The sequence below is a fragment of the Oryx dammah genome, unplaced genomic scaffold (assembly GCF_014754425.2).
Source record: "Oryx dammah isolate SB20612 unplaced genomic scaffold, SCBI_Odam_1.1 HiC_scaffold_5, whole genome shotgun sequence".
Taxonomy (NCBI): domain Eukaryota; kingdom Metazoa; phylum Chordata; class Mammalia; order Artiodactyla; family Bovidae; genus Oryx; species Oryx dammah.
This window is the reverse complement of record NW_024070189.1, coordinates 51,592,128-51,617,971: the sequence shown is the minus strand read 5'-3', so window position 1 is coordinate 51,617,971 and position 25,844 is coordinate 51,592,128. Positions and strand designations below refer to the sequence as shown.

The following is a 25,844-nucleotide window of genomic DNA, read 5'->3' as shown; positions in this document are numbered from 1 at the left end:
TAAGAATCTGCCGTTCTCGCATCCACTTTCCTCCCCGGCACCGCCTGGGCTTCTTGGGAGGGGGGAAAGGGGGTCACTTCAGGGGAACAGGGTCTCGGTCCGGGAAGTCAGGGCGTGCTCTGCCTGGCGGCGGCTCCAGATCGTGCCAAGTCGCTGCGGGACCCCGCCGCCAGCTCCCTCCGCGCCGTCCTCCGTCCTCGCCTTCCCCCGGCGCAGCTCGGAGCCCAGGAGACGGCCTGACCGCTTCCGCGGAGCAGGGCGCCTGGGACCGCCCGCCCGCCTTCTGGCCTCCGCCCTGGAGCCACCCCTCCCAGAGGAGCTGCGCGCTCGGCTGGCGCTTGGACCCCTCGGCAGCCCAGCCGCAGGTGCCCGCCCGCCTCCGCCCAGCCCAGCCCAGCGCTCACACCGGCTGCCGGGGCACCCAGGCTGGTAGGTTCCATTCCCCGCTCACTCCTCTTGCTCGGAGTTGTTCTTTTAGCCCCTGTTCCCCAGCTGGAAGCACCAGTCTGACCTTCTCCAAAGGCGTGAAGGGATAACAGACCCAGGTGAGTGATGCTCTAGATCTTTTCCCTTTTAAATAAACCTGTATACTAACAGCACTGGTGGGAAACTAGGAAGTTGAAAGGAAAGAGAAAGAACACAAAAGCAGGCAGTCGGGATGACCCACCACAAGCTGATAGGGACCATTTCTAGCTTCTTAGAAATATGTACCCCACTTTGTCCACCAGCCTCTGGCTCAGGTCAAGACACAGACAGACTTCAATAAATATTTGCTGGGGTAAGTGTGGGAGGTATCAATATTTCTGCTTGTTTCTCTTATCCAGCCTCAAAACAAGCCAACATTGCCTTTGATGGCTGGCTTCATCTCCACCAGAATTCCCCCCGCCTCCCCTCCTTACACACACCTGCCCCAAAGCTGAAGAACTGGAATGGTTTTATACCAAGTGCCATGGAGTCACACAGTGGACTGCTCTGCAGCACTTAAAAAGCAGAAATCAGAGCTGTATAATGTATAATCTACATTATACTTGTAGATAGCAGAAGTATAATGGTAATGATCAGTAAGATGCAACATATACCTACTGTCTGATGTAACTTAGGTGACATTTTAAAAGACATGTTGTGTGTGTAAAATCACAGAAAGTAGTCTGCAAAATGTATACAATCACATTCATAATTGCAGCTGTTTGGGGGAAGTATGAAAGGGAATGAATTTGGCATGAAGATTGAGGTGGAAAAACTATTTTCCTATAGGTTTTAATATATAAAAATGATAAAGCAAAAGTTGATGAAATATAAACAATAGTTAACTGCAAGTGATGTTAACTTGGATCTTTTTCAGGATATTTTCTTTCTTGTGTTTCTAAATTTGCCTCTGTTTATGCAGTTTTGTTGTTCAGATGCAAAGAAAATAAGTTATGTCTGTGCATATCTTGTGGGAATAAAACTAGACAGTTCTCTCAGAAATTACAACTTTCTTGCATCACAGCATAGGTTCTTCCTGAAGAAGACACCTCTTTACCTAGGGAGCCCGAGCTGCTTGGAGCAGCTCACCTGTTGACCTCCTCCCAAAGTATAGGCCAAAGGTCAAACACTGTCTACAGTTAATAATCTGATAAGTGGCCAGGTCAAGGGAGAATCTAGAAACTCCTTGATTTCCTTAATAAGACACATTGCTGTTTCTCTTATATTTTCTGTCTAGGATGTTCATTTCCATGGGTGGTGACTGCCCCCTTGATATCTCAAAATGATGCTTATGTAACACTGCAGAGTTAATATCAGGTCAGGAAAGGGTGTGGGGGTTGGTAGGAAAGGCCTATAGCTCTTCTGGGCCCTGTTCAGTGGAATGGAAAAGGTGTGTCTCCATTTGCCTGCTAGGAAAAGGTTGATTTCTTTCTGGATATGAGGGAAAGTTACCAGTTTGGTTATCTACAAAGGGAGAAAAAAGAGACGATTCTAGACAGGATTGAGTGTATTAAACACAATGGATAAGCTACAACCCCATAGGCCAAGTCTTCTGCCCATCCCCCAGACAAGAGTGATTCCCTGTTTACATATTTTCTTCCTACACTAAAGAACATCACTGGATCTTTGGTAAACAAAATTGCCTGCACATCAGAACAGAACTCGGAAATATGGCAAATGGTGATCATATCCCACTTTCTATTTCTGACCTGACAACTTACAAGGTCAGTGCTTAGTACACTTTGTGCTGTGGGAAGATGGGCTACTTGAGAAAAGCCTGAGGTGTGAAGAAAAAGCTAAGAGTGGCAGGATTGAGTGTGGTGTGAAAGCTATGTGTACTGAGGTTTTACTCACAAAATATTAACAATCACAACTCCTTAAAATTGATGTTCTCTTTAGGACTAAGCCTCTCTGATGTCGTCTGTGGCTCAACCTTTACTATTCCCCACTTATTCTGGACTCTAAACGTAATAATGAAACACACAGGGCACTCCATTGCTTCTCCCTAGCCAACAAGGAAATACTAAGAGTATCCCACCCACTTCTTCCTCATCCTCTTTTCCTCAGGGATTACAAACCCTTTGTTTGTAGCCCAGAAATACAGTCGAGTTCTTTCTCTCTCATCTCCATCATCCCCTCTGAGCTTCCTCCAGCCACCTGTTACCTCCTGCTCCTCCCTCCCCTCCCCCATATTATTTAATCTCTTGCTTCCTAATTGCTGACTCTGTCTTTGCTCTCCATTTAATGCTTCTTTTTCAAGTCCAGAAGGCACTTTGCCAGCAGTTGGCTTTCATTATGAAAAGTAGCATTTCCTTAATGAGTCTGCCTTCCAAATGAAGGCTTTACTTACATTTCCTCTAATAGGAAAAGGAGCTTTTCTTCTAGATTTGCATAGGGGCTACTCAAATTCCTTTTCAATTAGTCATCCTTAGTCCAGGTTCACTTGGGACACTTTTTTCTATTCTGACTTATTCTGATTCTGACTTGTATTCCTGTCACGTGCAAAAAGTTCAAGAGGAAATCAATAGGTGTCATATTAAAAAATAATACATGAGAAGGAAATGTTGCACTAATAAAAGTAGCAATAGCTAATATTAATTCTTTGTAAATTATGTGCCAGGCATGGTGCTAGTTGCCTCACACAGATTGTCTCATGCTGGAGAAGACTTGAAAGTACCTGGGACTGCAAGGAGATCAAACCAGTCAATCCTAAAGGAAATCAGTTCTGAATATTCATTGAAAGGACTGATGCTGAAGCTGAAGCTCCAATTCTTGGGCCACCTGATGCCGAGAGCCAACTCGTTGGAAAAGACCCTGCTGCTGGGAAAGATTGAAGGCGAGAAGAGAAGGGAATGACAAAGGATGAGATGGTTGGATGGATCACCGACTCAAGGGATATGAGCTTGAGCATGCTCCTGGAGTTGGTGATGGACGGAGACAGGCATGCTGCAGTCCATGGGTCGCAAACAGTCAGACACAACCGAGCGACTGAAGTGAACTGATGAGCCGTATTTGTCCCATGCATGAGATATGCTCAAGTCATATAGCTGATATGAACTTTTAAATATTGTTTTATATAAAATCTAGGTTTTTATCCTTTTGCGGGCTAGACATAAAGATCTGGCCCCCAGGGCCTGTGCTTGCACTTTAGCAACAATCTTTTTGATGGAGGTTGGATTTCACAGGTCGCCAGTGTCCCAGCAGGCAGTAATATCTTCCACCTGGTCCAGTTCACTCATTTGCATTTCTCTCTGGCTCTTGTAGGCATCTGAGCTTATGATTTCTGCAGAAGGCATTGTTTCTCCCACATGAGAGATGGGCAATTTAAAAGCCATTATCAGTGTCAGTTTTCCATACCAGTTTCCAGGAAAGTGAAGTTTTTTTTATAATTATGTTAAAAATGATCAGAGCTGTAAATATACACTTTTCAGGGCTTTTTAGCTCTGGCATATTATCCGAACTTCCTAGCTGCCAACAATTATTGAGCACTTGTACTATGAAAATAAATTAGGTATTATCTCATGAAATCACATTTAATTTGTCTTTGAGGTGAGGACTGTTATGATCTTCAAGTTCAGGGAAGAAAAGAAATATGTTCCATGAAACTCTGCAACTTGCTGGCATGGTCAAGCCCAAACTCAGAACTTGTGCCTTTGATATTGTAGTAACTTCCAGGGTCAGAGGAAAGAGGGGATGTCTTTTTACGACTGAAAATTAACTTGATCATCCATCGAAAAATGTTTAAAATTAACCTATTTTCTCAAAGATACAGAAAATCATAATACAATATTTCTGTTATTTTATATGTGTTACATAGAGCACTGCTGGGAATCCCTGGTGTCCAGTGGTTAGGACTCAGCACTTTCACTACAGGGGCCCAGGTTCAATCCCTGGTGGAGGAATTAAGACACTGCAAGCCACACAGCATGGCTAAAAGTAATTTTTTTAAAAAAAGCATTGCTAACCTCATTTTAAACTTGTCTTCACATTTAGAAAAATATTTTGCTTTCCTCCCTCTTTATAAGTCCAGGTCCACTTCTGATGAGGCCATGTATTGGGTTCTCCCAGATGTTAGATGTTCTCTGTTATTTCTGAAATTGTCATTTTCAAGAATGAAACATTTTACTGCAGTGGTTCAGATTAGCTTAATTTCAGCTATTGTCTGTAATCAGGTACACCTGAGTACACCATATCATAAGAATTCCTTTTCTTTTTATCTCCCAGATACCTAGCTGAGGTTTCCAGACCCCTTTTGAGTGAAGATGAATGTCTCTGCTGGAATAATGTAAGTGGAAGATCCAGGTCTGGGTAGACTCGACTATGGGAGCCAACACTTCAAGCAAACCACCAGTGTTTGATGAAAATGATGATGGTGAGAAATGTTCAATAATTGTATATAAATATAGAACTTGCAGAATTCAGATATAAGCTCCTAATTTCATAAGTAAATTGTCATGTACTGGATTGGCCACAAAGTTTCTTCAGGGTTTTCCATAGCCTCTTAGGAAAAAACCAGAGTGAACTTTGCCAACCCAATAAGACCTTTAAAAAAGGTAGAAATGCAAGGGTAAGCCTAAGCATAACCTTGCATGCTAAGAGCTGGATTTTACCTTCTACTTTCCATGGGACCTTGGATAGCTTTCTTAATCATGACTCTACCAATACCTCTTGTCCAAAGGGAGCTGTGAGTGGGCACCTGGTTTCAATAGAAGACCTTGAAACTAAATGATTTAATTCTCTGTGCTGCTCAGATGAAGTGCTGGACAGATGAAGTTACCCCTACTGGTAGCTGTTACAGAAAATTTCTTATATTATCAAATTGCACGTGAATGATAATACTCATAATATTGTAGAGTGGAGTGAGGGAAGTTTGTGCATTCTGAGCTTCCAACTTACATATTCCTAGGGGTCCTTGCCAACTTCCACAACGCTAGGTCGTAGGAAAAAGAAGCAGTTTCACTGGAGAAAAGTGAAACTTTACAGCAGCCTTATAGGCATATGCTGTTAGGTTGTCTGGGGAAAAGGTGGCCCTGGACCCCAGGTAGTAAGTTGCCCAGGTGCCCCAGAGGCAGCCCCCAGAATCATTTCCAGGGAGTTCTGTTAATTGGACCACAAAGGAAAAGAACAATGAAAGGAAATTCAGGAGATTTGAGCCCTCAGCTACCGGTGTGGCTCAGGAATGTCACCTTCAGCTTCCTCATCAATCAAGTGAGAGGAGAGGGTAGTAAACTTGAAGTTCTTTTTCAACTCCAGAAGTTTATCATTTTGAGATCCTAAAGACACTTTGCAAAAATGATGAAACAGCATCTGAATCATTAAGGAAAGTTTGCTAAAACAGAAACTTACAAGTAACAGTGACTTAAAGCAGACGGTTGTGTTTTTCTTTCTCATGTTAGCAATCTAGGCGTAAGTAATCCAGGTGAGATGTGACTCTGAAGGGTTAGGGACTCTGGCTCTGACAAGTTGGCTTCTTTCTAGCCCTTCGTAGCCCGAGTGTTACCGCCACCCTCATGCCTCAGGGTGGCTCAGCACCGCGTCACATCCCAGCCATGGGAAGCGGGAGAGCAGGGAGACCAAGCCCACTCCTTTTAAGGATGTGATCTGCCTGTTGCTTGTCACTTACACTCGCACTTACATACCTAGTTACAAGGGAGACTGAGAAGTTTAGTTAGTTATCTGCATGGCCATGAACCTTCTAAAAATAAGGAGTTCTGTTTTGTTATACAAGAAGGGGACAGTTAGCTATCTGCCATGGCTGGGGAACAAACAAAAGTCTGCTCTGCTCTTAGTTTTTGAGTTTTTGTTTGGACTCTTTAAACAAATATCTGGCTGATCAAGATGCTTTGTTGCCAGCTGTTCACTATCAATTCAGAGATGTGTCATGACTACCTATACAAAATACTGCACAGGAACCTTGGAATTATATGGTTTGAAAATGGTCTTAAGAAAAATTTTTTTCCACTCATATCTGTAGCCTTGCTTTGCTCTTTCAAGCTGTAAATTCAAGGATCTAGAGGTTGTTACTTGATTTTTTCCATGTCTAAAATAGGAAGACAAAAAGACTTGGGTTTCATGTGTTTGGTTCACTGTGGTCCCTATAGATTCATAGCTAAGGTTGTACATGATGCTGGTCCTCAGAGGAGGAAAGAGAGGCCAACTTCATGCTTGTTACTTGTTAGGGGTATGAGTCATTTTAAGGTACTAGGGTAGCATGATAATGAGAAAATAGAGAGGTCTAAATCTTCTTTAATCCAGCCAACCCATGATTTCATGGAGTGCCCAAGAAAGTTACTTCCCCCAATGAATTGTGGCAAATGAGAAACCAGGTATCACTTTAAAAGTAACGTTAAGGGGCTCTGGGAAAACTAGGTTGGAGTGAAATTAGGCAGAAGGAGCAAGCTGCTCTTTCTTAACACCCCCTGTGGTGGTGTTGTTCAGCCGTGTCTAAATCTTTGCAACCCCGTGGCCTGCAACATACCAGGCTTCCCTGTCCTTCACTATCTCCTGGAGTTTGCTCAAACTCATGCCCATTGAGTCAGTAATGCCGTTCAACCATCTCATCCTCTGCTGTCCCCTTCTCCTCCTGCCTTCATTCCCAGCGTCAAGGTATTTTCCAACGAGTTGGCTCTTGGCATCAGGTGGGCAAAGTAGTGGAGGTTCCACTTCAGCATCAGTCCTTCCAATGAACATTCAGTGTTGATTTCCTTTAGGATTGACTGGTTTGATCTCCTTGCAGTCCAAAGGACTATTAAGAGTTTTCTCCAGCAACACATTATTGTTCTTCAGAGTTCAGCCTTATTTATGACCCAGCTCTCACATCCACACATGACTCCTGGAAAAACCATAGCTTTGACTATATGGACCTTTGTCAGCAAAGTGATGTCTTTGTTTTTTAATATGCTGTAGGTTTATCATAGCTTTCCTTTCAATACACTCTAGGTCACCATTTTTTGTTGTCCTGGCCCCCAGCAGATGAGCCTACAGTAGCATCCTTAGAGAGAAGAGCTGAGCATAACAGAATGTCTGCGCTTCCCAGGGCAAGACTCTGAGTCTGTTTACATGCTGAGTTGCAAAGCACAAGTTGAAAGACAATGCATCTTCAATGAGCCCATCCCTCTGCTGGGTGTGAGGGGCAGAGCAGGGCACAAGATGCCCCTTCCCTGCCTCTGTGGAGCTCTTGTTCTAATGGTGGGAGGCAAACAAGAAACTAGTTAATGAATACACAAACCGGATACCTTCAGACCGTGTTCAAGTGCCACCCAGGGAAGGATCTGAGGACCTTATGGAGAGTGACAGGGTGATGGTGAGGAGACTTCAGATACGGTGTGGCCAGAGCCGGCCTTTCTGAGGAAGTAACACCTGAGGTAAAGCCTGAAAAATGTGAGGAAGCCACTCACGTAATAACAGAATAGTTCAAGCACAAGAAAAAGTCCAAATAATGACAAAGTCGGAAATGACCAGTTGCCTGTATCTCCACATTCTGATGAGAATGAGTTTGTATATTATGAAAAGGGATCATATTTAATTGCCATATTAATTAATTTTTTACAAGATCATTGAGTGTTGGGGAGGAAAATTGTGACTTTCTGGTTATTTCTTAAATGAGCAAATCCTATAATGTCGATTTGGCTCCTTTCATAGCTCTGGACTGAGCACAAGGAAAATTTTTATTTGATTGCTATGAGGCGTCTAACCAAGAAACAATGACAAAAAGCACTGACTGATCCAAGAACATTAATGCCTATATCATATTTGATCTCTGTATTTTATATAAATAATCAAATGGAGCCAGAATCTAGGGCACTTAAATGAACCAATTTAATTATTTTAAAATATTGCTGAAAAAAAATCCCAAGATGTGATGGAAAAGTGTTTACTATTCCCATTATACATTTGAGAAGAAAATTTGCACCCATTTTCCCAAGTAATATTTCAAGATTTCTTTCTCATGGAAAAAATGTTTTGGTAATTAAGGAATAAGATGTTAGTGGATGTCCTTTGAGATAAGCTATTCTTGCTGGAATTCATCCTGGCACTTTCTGTTTCATGCTGGTCCATCTGATACTGATCTTGAGAGAATCATTCTGTAGTTACTTATATTGATCTTTATTTAGCAAAAACAAAGTATAAGCTTTATAGCTGCTGAGGAAGAGCAGGAGGCTTGCTTAGTTAATTACTGTTAAGTCATTTCTTCCCAAGTATGTCATACATGATACTACTGTTTTGTGGTTTAGGGTAACCTAAGTTCTGATATGTGTGTGTGTGTGTGTGTGTGTCTGTGTGTCTGTGTGTGTGTGTCTGTGCGTCTGTGTGCGTCTGTGTGTGTGTGTCCGTGTGTGTGTCTTTGTGTGTCTGTGTGTGTGTGTGTCTTTGTTTGTGTGTCTGTGTGTGTGTGTGTCTGTGTCTGTGTGTGTGTCTGCGTGTGTGTCTGTGTGTGTTGTGTCTGTGTGTGTGTGTATGTCTGTGTGTGTGTCTGTGTCTGTGTGTGTGTGTCTGTGTGTGTGTGTGGCTGTGTGTGTGTGTGTGTATGTCTGTGTGTGTGTCTGTGGGTGTGTGGTATAATATATATGAGCTTCCCTGGTGGCTCAGATGGTAAGGAATCTGCCTGCAGTGCAGGAGACCTGGATTTGATCTCTGGGTCAGGAAGATATCCTGGAGAAGGAATCGCTATCCACTCCAGTGCCCACCCATTCTCTTGCCTGGAGAATCCCATGGACAGTGGAGCCTGGCAGGCTACAGTCCACAGGGTCACAAAGAGTTGGAGATGACTGAGTGACTAACACTCTAATATATATAATAAAATGTACCATTTTCCCCACTTTTAAGTGTACAGTTCAGTGGCATTGAGGGGGTACATCTGGGGGCAGCCATCACCACCATCTATCTCCGGACCCCATGGACTGTAGCCAACCAAGCTCCTCTGTCCGCAGGATTTCCCAGGCAAGAATACTGGACTGGGTTGCCATTCCGTCCTTCAGGGCATCTTCCCAACCCAGGGATCTAACCTGTATCTCCCTAGGCTCCTGTACTGCAGGCAGATTCTTTACTGCTGAGCTACCTGGAAAGCCCCTGGAACTTTTTAATCTTCCTGAAGTTTTGTAGCCATTAAACATTAATTCTCCATTCCCTCATCCCCTTAGCCCCTGACAACCACCATTTTACTTTATGTCTCTATGATTTTAACTGCTCTGTGTGCATATATTAGTCACTCAGTCATGCCTGACTCTGTGCGACCCCATGGACTATAGCCTGCCAATCTCCTCTTGTCCATGGGATTCTCCAGGCAAAAATACTGGAATGGATTGGCATTTCCTTCTCCAGGGGATCTTCCTGATTCAGGGATGGAACCTGGGTCTCCTACATTCGCAGGTGGATTCTTTACCAAGTGAGCCACCAGGGAAGCCCTCTAACTATTCTAGATACCTTATAAAGTAGAATCCTGTATTATTTGTCCTTTTGCATCTGGTTTATTTCAGTTGTCAAGGTTCATCCATACTGTAGCATGTATCAGAATTTCATTCCTTTTTAAGGCTAAAAAATAGTCTACTCTGTATGCAGATAACACATTTTGAATTTAGTCTTTCACTCATCAATGAACACGGGGTTATTTCTACCTTTTGACTACTGCAAATAATGGTGCTGTGAACACGGATGTACAAGTATCTGTTCGAGCCTGTTTTCAACTGGTACATCCTTTAGAAGTAGAATTCCTGGATCACGTGATGATTCTTCAAGTTTTTGAGGAACCACTCACACTGTCTTCTACCTAATTATGTTTTACATTTTAGTAGTGGGAGACCACTTGACATAAAAGACCAGGGCCCTGGTAGTGAAAACCCATACACAGATTCAAATCTCAGCTGTGCCACAAACTAGCAATCTGTGTATTTTTACGTGAAAAATCAAAGGCGCTATAGCCTGATCAACCGTCAAACACCAGAGTCAATCTGACTAATTATAAACGTTCTAAAAAGGATTTGAAAATACCATAAAAAATGTCCCCAAATTTAAATAATTACTAGTGAATTAATTTGGAAAAAAAATCCTTCTGTTGTACAAGTTCTTAAATCTCTGTAAGCTCAGTTTCTTCATATATAAAATGCAAGTAAATTGGACATATGCTTCATTGGGTCATTGTGAGGGTAGGCTAAACTAATGCAGGTAAAATACTCAGTAAGGTACCTCATATAAAGTAACCACCCACTTAACATTATTTACCAGGATCAGAGTCTCTGAGCATGAACTCTCTTAAGTATTTCTGCTTCGGAAAGACACAGCATTGATGACATGCAACTGTGTAGATGCCATGGTTAGTATGACTTATTCACAATTCTATCAACAGAGTTGGATTGCCAGATGGCAGAGCTTATGAATTCTGTGAAAACCTATGTAAGTCCTCTGAAAAGAAGCCAAATTATTAACTTCACAAAAACATAATCTGATCTGGTTTTTCTTTGATCTCCTCTGGGGTGATTATATTTTCATTTAAGGCAAAATCATGAACTCATTGGGTTGAAAAATCAATAAATTAACGTTTTCTGACTTAAGTCCAAAGCAGATTGTTTAAGTAATCCCATTGGACCAGACGTTGTGACAGTTTTCCCCCAAAACCAACTACCATGTGGATACTATGAGAAATAAGGAATAATACAGAAAAACTTTCTAAGTTTCCTAAAAGAAAAGAAATACGGATAGTATTTGTTATTAATGTTTATAATGTGTTAATATCTGCTTTATTTCCTCTTTTTTTGGCTTGTTTTATTAAAATATTAGCATTTGCAAAGCCCAGTTGTTGAGGTTTTCAGGCTGACTTAGGGAAAGAAATTCTTTAATGCAGGAGAAAGTGGACTTGGTTATAATTCAGGGTCTGGGCAACAGAAAAGGATCTTGTAATCACTGCAAGTTGTGTGTGTTTCCAAGCACGTAAAAATTATGTAGAGGTGATGGAGCTGGTTTCGTTAAACCAAGAGATAACTTTCTTCTGGAGGACTGTGGCTGAGAAAAGTTGGCCTTACATTAAAAAGGCTTTACAAAGAGTACCTCAATGCTGAGTTTGCAGAGAGAGCTCAATTATTGCATTGTTCTTTGGTCTTGCTGCAAACTCAGTGTTCCGCTTTCATTTGGCATCACTTGTCTCCTAGGATTTGTGCAACTGCTTCCAGTTTTCCTACATCTTCTTTGGGGACAGAGGCAATGGGTCCTTCAAAATGTTGGGCCAAAAAAATTGGCCACAGATTTGCAATCCAAAAGAAATGGGAGGTTACTGAATTGATTCCAGCCCTGAAGGACTTTCAGAATCTTCCTTGTTATTTTAATGTCCCAGTGGGGTAAGCAAATGTATTTCAGACTTCCCCCTCTCAAACTTGAGTAATGTCGTCTGGTACTATTTAGTATTTTGTGTTAAAATGGTTGGGAAAGTAAAATGAACATTTCCCTAGTGAGAACTGGCTCCTTAAAACCATTATCTTGGACAGTCTAACATTTAGTGAAAGGATTTGTCATAAATAATCTCAGATCCACTAGTTTATGGCAACAAACACTTTTAATTTAGGAGGGCTTTATTTCCCCCATCCTATGGTATCAGAAGAGTCAGGGAGAAACAGGCTAGACAGAGCCAAGAAAAGAGACATCCAGGACAGAGGTGGTGATTCCAATTTGCACGTTTCCTGCGCAATGGGTTAGAAAAACATGTTTGGGAGAATCTACGCAAACAAATGTAGGCAACTTACATCCTGCCTTTGGAGATTTACAGTGCTTATTAGCATAATAACAGCTCTGAAATGTGCAACAATACTGAAATCTCAGTACTTTGATAATTTTCAAACTTATTTCAGAGTTAAATTAGGTTGTGGAAAACCGTTTACTACCTTGTGGCAAATAATTCTCTGTGGATCTCAGTTTGGGAAGCTAAAGGTCATGATCATGAACTTTCATTAGAAACATCATTTCTTCCCATTTGTCCCTTTCTTCCTCCCTCCCCTGATTTAATAGCTCGCAGCATCTCCACAGCTGAAAAGCAATGATGTTCTTCTGTAAAGTTTCCTGCCTAGAAGTTTTTCAGGCAACACAATGCATGTTTATGGAGGTTAATGAGTGAAACACAGGGTAGCTCTGTTTAATGGTGGGATGCTTCCAGTCCAGATGGGAATTAGATTGGAAGATAACTTCTTTTGTGTTTTTAAAGAACATTTTAGTTCAGTGTCTTATGTACAAAGTATGTTGAAGCAGTTACTCATTATTAAACAATCAGGCTGTACTAACTTTTTATCCAATCCAAAGCTACAGACATTTTTTTTTTTCAACTTGAAACTAACCTAGGTTGAAAAATTAAATTGGTTAGCTAGCTTCAATATTCAGCAACTATTTCAATGAGACTGGGAGTGAAGGCCTTCAGAGAATCTGACTTCTGCTATATGGCCTTCCCAAGTGGCGCTAGTGGTAAAGACCCTGCCTGCCAGTGCAGGAGAAATAAGAGACACAGGTTTGATCCCTGGGTTGTGAAGATCCCCTGGAGGAGGAAATGGCAACCCACTCCAGTTTTCCGGCCTGGAGAATCCCATGGACAGACAGTCCATATGGTCGCAAAGAGTCAGACATGACTGAAGCGACTTGGCACACATCATATGGCCTTAAATTTACTTACAGAGACCCAGGACTTTACCAATTCAGGTTCTATGAATTATACAGGGATTTCAACTATACATTGCTCTGGGGCTATTTGTGGAAATTTCGTTTGTAAACACACATACACAATGATGTAATTATATTCCTCTTAAAATAGGATGAAGCACAATTTATATGGTTGAAAGGACTGAAAAAACTATGGTTATAGATTTTGAATTCACTAGACTGGCAGAGGCTTTTTTTTTTTTTTTTTTCCTCCTGAGCTATTTCTTCTTTCCTTCCTGGAGGCATATTTACAGTACAATAAGTTATATTAACCTTGTTCTGCACTTGAGTTACCTATGTTTTTCCATTATTTCTAAGAAGAGTTGACAGTAGGGGGTGGCATGCTTTTTCTGTGGTGGGCCAGGCAGTAAATATTCTACGCTGCGCTGTTTGCTCTCTGTGTCAATGACTCACTCTGCTGTCTCCACGTGAAGGCAGCCGTAGACAGTGAGGAAACCAACAATGATGGCTCTATTTCAGTAACACTTTTACTTGTAGACACTGAAATTTGAATTTCACATATTCCCTTGTCACAAAATATTTTGATTTGCCAAACATTTAAAAATATGAAAGCCATTTTTAGCTTATGAGCCATCTAAAAAGAGAGGGTGAAATTCGACCTGCATACCAGGTTGTACTAACCCTTGCTCTAAAGCATCCTGAAGGCATTTATTTATGTGTGCCAGGGGCTCATCTGATATCCATTCATAACCATTGAGCTGTCACTAAAAGATTGGGTAAGAAGACTGACATCTGTTCTCTACAGATGCTTAACAAAGGCAGTCTTCACAGACTCTGTTTCTCTTCATCAGTTTGAGTCAGTAGAACTACTTGGACCAATAAATCTATTTTAGAGAATAAATTATATTATTTTTGTAAATATATGTATTATTTGGTAGCCTAGATTCAATTCAATGTAATTCATTTGAAATATCATTAGGTAGAGTTTATTTCCTACAAGGGGCATTTAGTCAACTGAGAGGCATCCAACAATTGGGGGTATTGATCCCCCATCCTGCCCCAACTTCTACTTCCCGATTTGTTCTAAAGAAATAGCCAGTGTATTTCTGACTTTTGAACCAATTCATGAGTTGGGGTCCAGGCAGCAGAAAAAGAAGCTGTTGGTGCCCATTGCTTGGTCTTGGCATGAATAGTTGGTGTCAGGAAAGCCCCAACTCCCTGGGGTACTGTGTTTCATAAAAGAGAAGTGCTGACTATGCAGGCAAATGCCATCAATTGGCCTTGAAAGCTGCGTTCTTGGAGAAGTTTCAAATATTTCCTTAAAGGACCTGCCAAGCTCCACATGTACTAGTGGCAATCATTTGCTGCCAACCAGTTGGGATGATAAAGGACTAGGGAAGCAGCTAAGTGATTTTTTTTATCAGTGGATCATCAGTGAAATGTTATAGAGTGGACCTTCAACCTTAAACATTGTGGTGTCAGCTAAGCCACAGGTTAATTCAGTGGCGTCTAGATACCCTCTGTGAACAAATGTAATGTTTTTCTTAGTCTGTGGTGAAAGGAGAAAAACAAAAGCAATGTAGTAAGCTTCTCACATGGTAATACTAGTAAAAATTTTAAGTTTACCTTCTTTCTTGTGTGTGTCTAGTATTTAAGGATTGTGGAAATACAATTTTTTTTCACAGTGAGAACTTAGAGAAGTGACTTGTCTCTCTGATCTCCAGTTTTCTCACATGTAAATGGGTGCTAATAATAGTATCTGCCTCGAATATATTTTGTGGGAATAAAAAGATTGTCCATAAAAAGTGTTTAGCACACTGCCTAGCATAAACTAATTGCTCATAAAGAGTTATTACTGCTGTTATCATGATCTCCGTAATTTTTAACATTCTTACTTGGCAAATAAAAAATAAAATCTACCCAATGTTAGTTTTCCTTTTCTTCCCTAGTTTTTGTTTGCTGTTTTTAAGGTTTTTTAAGGTGGATAGGATTTTCTGATCTGTAAAATCCAAAAATACAATTGTAATTTAAATCAGTACTATGTAGATACCACTGAAGAGGCTGAAATAGAAAGAAAAAAAAAAGGTGGCCTCTTTTAATTGGGACAATCATATTCATTTGAAGTGAAATTTGGTGGTTCCTGGGCTAACCTAGTGGGAGATGGAAAGCTGAGAGTTTATTCAACATGTATTTTCAATATAAAATAATTGAGAGTTACTGATAGATTGAATGTGGACTAAGAGGAAAGAACAATATCAAGAATGAATTCTAGGATTTGCTTCAGTTGGTAAGTAGATGGCTGTGCTATTTTGCTGAGATGCAAGAGAAGGGGTGTGAGGGGTGGGGACATGTTTAGGCATAGTCAAGAGTTCTCTGTTGGATGCATAAAATGACTGTGTATAAAATGCTGATGTCAAATAGGAAGCTGAGATGAGTGGAAAAGTCTGAGTTACAGATATAAATGACATGGTTTTAAATTTTACTGAGATAGATGAGTCTGCCTTTGGAGAGTGGAGAGTAAGGAGAAACAGAGGAGGAGGAGAACCCTAGTATTTAGAAGTCAGGCAGAGGAAAGCAATCAGCAAAGGAAATCGAGAAGGAACAGCCTGTGAGATGAAAAACATATGTTCTGAAATGTAAGAGAAGACTCTTTCAAGGAGAAGGAAGTCCTTGCTTGTGTTGAATGTTCCTGGGTGGTGGAGTAAAGTGAGATTTGGGTTGAATAACGTGGGATTAGGCAATCAGCAGGATATAAGTGACACTGACGAAAGCGGTTCAAGTGGGGATGTGGAGGCAAGAGCCAGAGGCCGAGGAGTCAGGAGTGTATGGGAGGGGAGGACAGAGACACAAGCAAGCATAGTCAACCCTCTCAGCAAGTTTGCTCTAAAGAGAAGCAGAGAAATGAGTCAAGCACTGAAGCTGAGTATGACGTTAAGGGAGGGTTTTATTAAGAGGAAATAGTAGAAGAAGTTTAAGTTGATAGTTTCTTCCCTTTTTATTGGTTAATTCCTGTGAAATGATGAGACCAGAGTTGGCTTTATCCATGTGGGACCAGTGTAGGCACACAGGGTTTTGCATTCAGAAGGGCCCACACGTGGGCTGCACTGCCTGCAGTTGCTGTCCCTAACTTCTTACAAATTTCAGCTTAGAATTTATGTTTGGTGAGGTCTGATGAGATATCAGCCCCCAGGGGCTTGAAGACTTGCCTCACATGCTGCCTTCTCCCTAAGAAGGCTTTTAGGTGAGTTGACAGGGCCCTCCTACCTCTGTCTACAACAGATTTGGGTGCTGATGTGGGGGATGGTGGGGGTGAAGCACCCCCCCGACATACCCAGGTAGGTATGTGGTAGTAGTCACTGCTCCAGCCTGGCAGTTTGGCAGGTGGTCAGCTGGACACTGTTACTTGGAATCTCATCCACCTCTACCTTCCCCTCCAGAAACTGAGTATGTCATGGAGTTCGATTTGGAAGCAAGTGATATGGTGATCAATCGAATTCAGATTGCAGATTGATTATATTCTTTGCAGCCAAAGATAAAGAAGCATTATACAGTCAGCAAAAACAAGACTGGGAGCTGACTGTGGCTCAGATCATGAACTCTTTATTGCCAAATTCAGACTTAGGTTGAAGAAAGTAGGGAAAACCACTACACCTTTTAGGTATGACCTAACTCAAATCCCTTACAATTATACGGTGGAAGTGACAAATAGATTTCAAGGGATTAGATCTGATGGACACAGTGCCTGAAGAATATGGATGGAGGTTCATGACATTGTACAGGAGGCAGTGGTCAAGATCATCCCCAAGAAAAAGAAATGCAAAAAGGCAAAATAGTTGTCTGAGAGGCCTTACAAATAACTGTGAAAAGGAGAAAAGCTAAAGGCAAAGGAGCAAAGGAATGATATACCAATGCAGAGTTCCAAAGAATAGTGAGGAGAGACAGGAAAGCCTTTCTCAGGGATCAATGCAAAGAAATAGAGGAAAACAATAGAATGGGAAAGACTAGAAATCTCTTCAAGAAAATTAGAGATACCAAGGGAACATTTCATGCAAAGATGGGCTCAATAAAGGACAGAACTGGTATGGACCTGACAGAAGCAGAAGATTTTAGAAGAGGTGGCAAGAATACACAGAAAAACTATACAGAAAAGATCTTCATAACCCAGATAATCACGATGGTGTGATCATTCACCTAGAGCCAGATATCCTGGAAAGCGAAGCCAAGTTAGGAAGTATCACTACAAACAAAGCTAGTGGAGGTGATGGAATTCCAGTTGAGCTATTTCAAATCCTAAGATGATGCTGTGAAAGTGTTGCACTCAATATGCTAGCAAATTTGGAAAACTCAGCAGTGGCCACAGAACTGGAAAAGGTCAGTTTTCATTCCAAACCCAAAGAAAGGTAATGCCAAAGAATGCTCAAACTACCACACAATTGTTCTCTTCTCACAGGCTAGCAAAGTAATGCTCAAAATTCTCCAAGTCAGTCCTCAACAGTATGTGAACTGTGAACTTCCAATGTTCAAGGTGGATTTAGAAAAGGCAGAGGAACCAGAAATCAAATTGCCAACATCTGTTGGATCAAAAAAGCAAGAGAGTTCTAGAAAAGCATCTATTTCTGCTTTATTGACTACACCAAAGCCTCTGACTGTGTGGGTCACAACAAACTGCAGAAAGTTCTTCAAGAGATGGGAATATCAGATCACCTTACCTGCCTCCTGAGAAATCTGTATGCAGGTCAGGAAGCAACAGTTAGAACTGGGTGTAGAACAACAGACTGGTTCCAAATTGGGAAAGGAGTATGTTAAGGCTATTTATTGTCACTTTGCTTATTTAACTTATACGCAGAGTACATTGTGAGAAACACTGGGCTGAATGAAGCACAAGCTGGAATCAAGATTGCTGGGAGAAATAGCAATAACCTCAGATATACAGATGACACCACCCTTATGGCAGAAAGCAAAGAACTAAAGAGCCTCCTGATGAAAGTGAAAGAGGAGACTGAAAAAGTTGGCTTAAAACTCAACATTCAGAAAACTGAGATCATGGCATCCGGTCCCATCACTTTATGGCAAATAGATGGGGAAACAATGTAAACAGTGAGAAACTTTATTTTGGGGATCTCCAAAATCACTGCAGATGGTGGCTGTAGTCATGAAATTAAAAGATGCTTGCTCCTTTGAAGAAAAGTTATGAGCAACCTAGACATCATTATTAGAAAGCAGAGACATTACTTGGCCAACAAAGGTTCGTCTAGTCAAAGCTATGGTTTTTGCAGTATTCATGTATGGATATGAGAGCTGGACTATAAAGGAAGCTGAATGCTGAAGAAATTGATGCTTTTGAATTATTAGAGTATTAGAGAAGACTCTTGAGAGTCCCGTGGACAGTAAGGAGATCAAACCAGTCATCCTAAAGGAAATCAGTCCTAAATACTCATTGGAAGGACTGATGCTGAAACTGAAACTCCAATACTTTGGTCACTTGATGCAAAATACTGACTCATTTGAAAAGACCCTGATGCTGGGAAGGATTGTAGACAGGAAGAGAAGGGGATGACAGAGGATGAGATGGTTAGATGGCATCACTGACTCAATGGACATGAGTTTGAGTAAGCTCCAGGAGTCGGTGATGGACAGGGAAGCCTGGTATGCTACAATCCATGGGGTTGCAAAGACATGACTGGGTGACTGAAGTGAACTGATATGGAGATGTACTTACCACCCAGTAACTTTCTCATTAGGAATAATGACAGGGGCCAACTACCATAATTCCCTTTATCATCATATCAGCCTGTAGTTTAAACGTGACAGGCCTGAGGCACAGAAGGTTAAAGCACTGACCGGCTATCAGACAGCCACACAGCTAGATCCTGAATCTTGATATAAAATGACTTTCATTTATTTCAGTTATAGATATCCTCCCACGATGGCCAACCAGAATGAATTTATAAATTGAAACAAACCTAGGGGATTGCTTTTCAGTAATAATACGTCAGACACTAATTAAAGGCCCAGCAGTGCATCCTGCTCTCTGAGAGCTGAGTCATTTCATTTCACAGGGGCACTCGTCTTCACATCTGCTGCAGCCCATGCGTATCCCTTAGACTACGTTATTGCTAACGTGTTACAGGTTCAATACATAACACCTCTTCTTCCCTTGAGTAAATTATACAGTTCATCACTACTCTTGAGTTTACTTGTCTTCCTCTATTCATTTCGATTCCAAGGACAATTTCAATGACCTGCATAGACGTCTTTCACAATTTATTTCACGGCTATAATCATCCTAACTGACTCACTCTTCAGCCTTTTTTTAGATCAACTTCATTGTTTGATACCTTGTAAGCTAATTTTGGTTTACCCTTATAAAATATTAAAGTCATTGCCACTTTGATAACTTCACTTTCTGTCCAGGGTATAACATAACAGGAAAAATGTTCTAAACTAAGGCTTAATTGAACATTGAAAAGAATTTCTGCTGAAGTCTTAGGTGCCTAATTGGTAACTGGAATTGGCTTGCTTGTTTGTTTGCCCCAGTGCATTTCCACTGAAGACTATAGCCCCAGCTTTCCCTATGGTTAATATTCTAGTACAAAGGTAGATTAGATGAACTACTTGCAGCTATTCTTAATAAATGTGTATTTAAAAGCAAGTTTTATAATGATAAAAGTAATACATCTGAAAATAAATATGAAAATACATATGAAAATAAAAACAGGAAGAAAAACAGTCACCCTCAATATCTCAGCCACTGGATAACTCTTGCTAATATTTTGGGGAGTTTCCATAACTATCCTCATTCTTCATTCTGGCACCTCTCCTCTTTCTCACTCACTATATTTTTCTTTAAATTTCTTACTTTAATTTACTTATTTACTTTGTTAATTGTGTTTTTCTCATCATAAAGTAAATTTCTTGAGGACAGGGATTTTTTCCATTCTATTCACTTTTATATCTTCAGCACCCAACTTGTTAAATAAATGAGTCCATTAAGTAGTTTTTATCTGTGCATGTGTGTAAAAGGCATTTGATATATTTGAGATGATGCTTTACATGCTTCTGCATCTGCAGTTTCATTTATATCATGACAGTGTGTTATAATTTCTTAAAATTTATTGATTCCTTGAAAGCTTAATTTAGTGGCTCTGCAGTGCTATAACTTGAGCAGCCTATAATTTAACTGCAGTTTTAAACATACCTAAAGGACAAAATGCACTGATGTTCTCTTAGATTACAACTTCTTTTTTTTAGTGTTTGATAATTTTTTAATCCTAAAAAAATATTTGTATGGCAGGAGCCAAGTGACACTATTCCTTATTTTGGTATAGTAAATCATCATTATAGTGAAATAATATTCAAAGCAGTTTGGTTTATTTATATGGGATTAATCTTAGGTATGAATATTACTTAAAAGTAAATGTTGAGTTGAATGAGTTGTGGAGACTTCTGTACCATTTGCTCAAAACTAACTTTTTTTTTCTTTTATCACTTTTTGTGAAAAATGTTACATAAAAGTTGGAATTTTAAACAGTGTACAGTTCAGTGGCACAGTATATCCTTGTGCAGCTATCACCACTATCCATATCCAGAACTTTTAATCATCCCAAGCAGAAACTCTGTACTTAAACATTGACACCTCCATTCCCCCTCCCTCTAGCCCTTGGTTTGGAGAAGGCAGTGGAACCCCACTCCAGTACTCTTGCCTGGAAAATCCCATGGATGGAGGAGCCTGGTGGGCTGCAATCCATGGGGTTGCGAAGAGTCGGACACGACTGAAGCAACTTAGCAGCAGCAGCACCTAGCCCTTGGTTATCTGTATTCTACTTTCTTTCTTGGTGAATGTGACTCTTCAAAGCTCCTCATTTAAGTATGATCATACAGTATTTCCTGTTTTGAGTCAGGGTTATTCCACTTAGCATAGTGTCTTCAGGTTTCATCCATGTTGTGTCAGAACTTCATTCCTTTTTATATGTGTATAATATTTCAATGTCCATATATACCACTGTTTATCCATCTGTTGATGGACACGTGAGCTGTTTCCATCTTTGGGCTATGGCGGATAATACTGGATGAATATTGGTGCCCAAACACCCATTTGAGTTCTTGTCAGTTCTTTGTTGTCAATTCTAGGTGTGACTGGCTCAGAGGTGACTTGTAGAGTTCAGCCATTATAGGCATTTATCACATGGGGCACCCTTTCATGATGGTGAAGAGTAAGATTTCTATTCCTTTCAGAATATTTTTCCAGAAGGAACCCTGTAGTCAGCTAATGGCTAGAGTTAGGACTGGGCCAGAATCCTCAGTCCATATATCACTGATGGACATGCCAGAGTTTTGCTTATCCTTATTGGAGCTAGTGCTCAGAAGACCAGGATCTATCATTTTATCTTTGTTCAGAATTTGCTGACATCAAGCATACTCAATCGTCAGCAGATTCAGTTAAGGAGAAAGAAAACACACTGCAGAAGTGCTTCCTGTTCATCTCCCTCATCCAACTGCTGAGTCAGGCATAGTGGAGACACCAAGGAATTCGAGAACCTTCTCTTCAGGGATTTGAAAACCTCCTCTCCTGCTCTGCTTGACAATTTTCTCAGACTACTTTGTGAACAGTAGCACTACACATTCATGTGCTCTTCAAGTTCTAGGAATATTCAGTTAGAGTTAGAAATCAGTCAATCTTTCTTGTGTCTTTTAACATTTCATCAGTTTTTTTTTAAAAATGCCTCTCGCACATGCCATTTTTTGTATGCTTTGATATGTGGAAAGCATGCACTTCTGTGTTAAGTAGTAGCCTGCTTAGTGTTGGAGTTAGACACTGCAAATTAGTTTTCTTGTATTAGTTTCTTAGGGCTCTGGCAGGAAGTATCACAAACTGGAGGCTTTAAATAATGGAAATATTCACAGGTGCGGAGGCCAGGAGTCTGAAGTCAGGGTGTTGGTAGGGCCCTGCTCTGGATAGATCCTCTAGGGGAGCCTCCTCCCTTGCCTCTTCTAGCTGCTGGCAGCCCCAGGAGTTCTTTGGCTGGTGGCAGCATCACTACGATCTCTGACTCCGTCTTTGCGTGGTTTTCTGTGTCTGTGTGCAGACTTCTGTCTTCTTCAAGGGCACCAGTCATTGGTTTAGGGGCCTAGCCTACCTTACTCTGGTACAACTTCATCCCTAACTTGGCTGAAAATATGAGTCTAAAAATGGTTTTAAAAAACACTAGCTAAGGTCACAAAGCAAATATGTGATAAACTGATGGCTATCCCTGATTCCTACTGTTAAATTTCCAAAACTCTTGTTTATTGAGCATCTATTATACTCTTGATGTATTCCTAATATACTTTACCTAATTTAGTTCCCACCAAAGCCCTAGGAGAAAGGTATCTGTTTTAAGGATGAGAAAAAATGGAAGTAAGACTTCCAGGGAGAGATGGTGAGTGAAACACATTCATCTCTCTCCAGTCCTTGGGAATCTGTAGGGTCACCTGTCTCTAGAAGTAGATAAGAAAGGGGATGCTAATTAAGGAGGATTGCCTAGATATCTATTCAAACGCTGGTCAGGTCCTTCTACCACTTTGTCAAAAGAGAGAAACTAGTTATCTGTTCCCCAAACTGTTGTTTACCCTCTGGAGAGGAGGGAAAGACCTGGCCCACTGAGGGCCAGCGGTGCTTTGTGGAAAAAGGAAGAATCAGATAAATGAATGCATGCTGTGTGCACAGACCCTCAGCCCTCTTTCCCATTAGGCTCTGGTAACACTGACACCAGGGGCCTCACTCCTCAGACAAACACCAGGTAGAGTGTCTTTTCTGGAACTTTTGATCAACCCAAGATGGAAGATATAAGGTAATCAACATCAGAGTTTTCTAACTCAGCACCCTAGCCTTTGCTAAGAGTCAAAGTTACTGGGAACAAGTTCCACCCTCACACTCAGAACTTTCAGAGAGACGTTTAGGTTGTCCCACTTAAAAATGAACAGAAAACCAAGGATTTTCTGACATATGGGAAAGGCTTTTAATAGGACTGACAGGTACTAAAACACCTGAACAGAAAAAAAAAAAAAGAAACTTAAGGAAAACTATCAGAGATATATGATACTGTGACAAGTTTTTTCACGAAAAAATAGGATAACAAGAGCAACGTTCATAGACCAAAAATTAGTGTAAGAGGAAAGAATGGAAAATCCCAAAGAAGGCTTAGATGACAAATTTAAGGAAATTTCCCATAGTAATGAGCAGAGATAGAAAACAGAAGGGTAAATATAAGAAACTTTAAGAGCCAGTCTAAAAATTCTTGTTTCAAATAACAGTAGGTACAAAAGGAGAGAAAGATAAAGGAAGGAAACCATTACTTACTAATTTAAGGGGAAAAGAAAAGCCCAGAACTTCTCCAGATTGAATGAATTTATCAAGTGCCCAGCACAACAAATAAAATAAACCCACATAATCATGAAGTTTCAAAACACTCATCACAAATACACAATCCTGCAAGATCCAGAGAAGACAACTGTTCATTAAAGGTCTGGGATCAAAATAGCTTTAGAGTTAACAGTAACACAAAAAGAAATTGAGGAGAGCCAGGCCTCAAAATTTTGAAGGAAAATAATTTCCAGCCTAATATTCAATACTCAGACAAACTCTCAATCTAGTGGGAGGAGAATAAACTATTTTGCATATATACAAGACTTCAAAAACTTAACCTCCCATGCAATTCCCCTTCTTACAAAACTGTTATAGGATACACTCCACGGAAATAAGAGAATCCAACAAGAGGGAGACAGTGCAGGCAATAAGCAAGGATTCTGTCATTAAAGAAAACCAATGAATGAAAAGCCCAGGGGAGAGGGAAACAGGGAGCCCTAGGATGATGGCTGTGAAGCAAAAAATAATAAACAGTCTAGATTGGAGGGGTCTGGTAGAGATATTTTCAGAAAGATGATCATGTGGTTGATGCACTTGAACATGTTAGAGGGTACTTAGACCACTAGAGAAGACTTTGAGATTGAATTAGTAAAGAGGATACAGAAAAGCAAGCAAGTGTAAACAAGACAATTATTAACTCCACGGGTGGGGGTAAATGTGCAAGAAGGGAAACCCAATTGTGGTTTACAACATTACTCAGGTGTGCATACTGTTTCCATACTCATAAAAATGGAAATACTGAATACTGATCTAATTGAAATCATTACATCAGATACAGCTGTCTTAGAAAGATGGGAGCCTGTTGGGGTAAGGTCAAAAGACCAAGGAATTGAGCAAAATGCCTACCTGCCATCTTGAAAATTCATTAAGTAATTCCTAAAACTGACCAAAAAAATTTATCCTATTTAGATTATATGGCAGAAACTACTAAATTTATTAACTCAAAGAGATAAGAATGTTAGCTTCTTGGCCAGGAGAGATTGGAGAGTTAGACAAGTGGATCTCAGAACTAACATCAGTGTTTTATGACAAACCATTTAGAATGCTTTGACTTTTAAACCTGTTTATCCAGGTAGAATGGAGAAGGCAACAGCACCCCACTCCAGTACTCTTGCCTGGAAAATCCCATGGACAGAGGAGCCTGGTAGGCTGCAGTCCATGGGGTTGCTAGGAGTCAGACACGACTGAGAGAATTCACTTTCACTTTTCACTTTCCTGCATTGGAGAAGGAAATGGCAACCCACTCCAGTGTTCTCGCCTGGAGAATCCCAGGGACAGGGGAGCCTGGTGGGCTGCCGTCTATGGGGTCACACAGAGTCTGACATGACTGAAGCAACTTAGCAGCAGCAGCAGCAGTATCCATGTAGAAAGATACGTAACTTTGATAAAAATAACAATGTCTAAAAGACAGAAAAACTAATCAAGATATCAGTCATTGTTATCTTTAGATGATTTTCTTTTCCTTCTACTTTTTTGTATTTTTATGATAAAAATTTATTAGTTTTATATAAAGATATTCTTCATTATGAACAAGAAATTGAAGCTCAGAAATGTCCAGTAAATTTCCTAATTCCATTTATCTTGTAAGTGGTGGAAGAAGGATTCCAGTGCAAGTCTTTCTGACTCAAAAATCATTTTTTATCTTTCATCAAAGCATTCCGTCTTCACTGAAAACCAAGACACAAAATTGTCATGCCACAATCTTTACTCCCCACTCTGAGGCTTCACTGAACCTCTTTCTATACCAAACACTTAACAGTTAATTGCTTTCATTTGTCTACTCATTTTCTTATATATATTTAGACTCATTTAATTCCAAAAAGATTACTGAAGAATGGGTTCCAAATATATACACACTACAGAAAAATTAAAATGAGGCAGGGGCATTTGGTTATCCAGGTCTTGTGTTCTCACAAATCCAACTGAACAAGTCATGCGCAGTTTCCTGAGGCCGTCCCTTAGTCCCAAGCTAATTTTGTCTTCCCATCAGTGTCTCCCACAGTCCTGGGCACAGGGATGCTCAGAGTCTTGGTTGATGTGACTTGCTAGCAAGGCTGTGGCTCCTAGAGGAGTGAGTTGAACTTCTTTCCTCCTTGCCGTGACTGTCTTAAAAGGGTATAAGTATCTTTTTTGGTAACTAAACATTCACCTAATTAATGGAAAACTGGTAAATTCCACCAAAACAATTATTTTTAGCCAGTGCTTCATTTTTTTCAGTCCTTTTATTCCCTTTTTGACAAAATGTGCAATGTCCATTCTTGAAAATCAATGGGCAAAGTGACAGCAGGAGGTATCCAGAAGGCATGAGGAGGTATCCGGAAGGCATGAGGAGGTATCCGGAAGG

The 25,844-nt window shown here is 40.6% G+C and overlaps 1 protein-coding gene across 3 annotated transcripts in view; it reads left to right on the top strand.

Annotated features, from left to right (window-relative positions):
* The first annotated feature begins 395 nt into the window (after nt 1-395).
* STK32A (serine/threonine kinase 32A) overlaps nt 396-25,844 on the top strand; it is a 142,006-nt gene continuing 116,557 nt past the window's right edge. For all 3 annotated transcript variants that reach the window (XM_040239768.1, XM_040239767.1, XM_040239769.1), the window contains exons 1-2: nt 396-545; nt 4,690-4,837. In XM_040239768.1, coding sequence (XP_040095702.1) covers nt 4,786-4,837 — 52 coding nt within the window. In that variant the 5' untranslated portion in view covers nt 396-545; nt 4,690-4,785. The remainder of the gene's footprint in view (nt 546-4,689; nt 4,838-25,844) is intronic.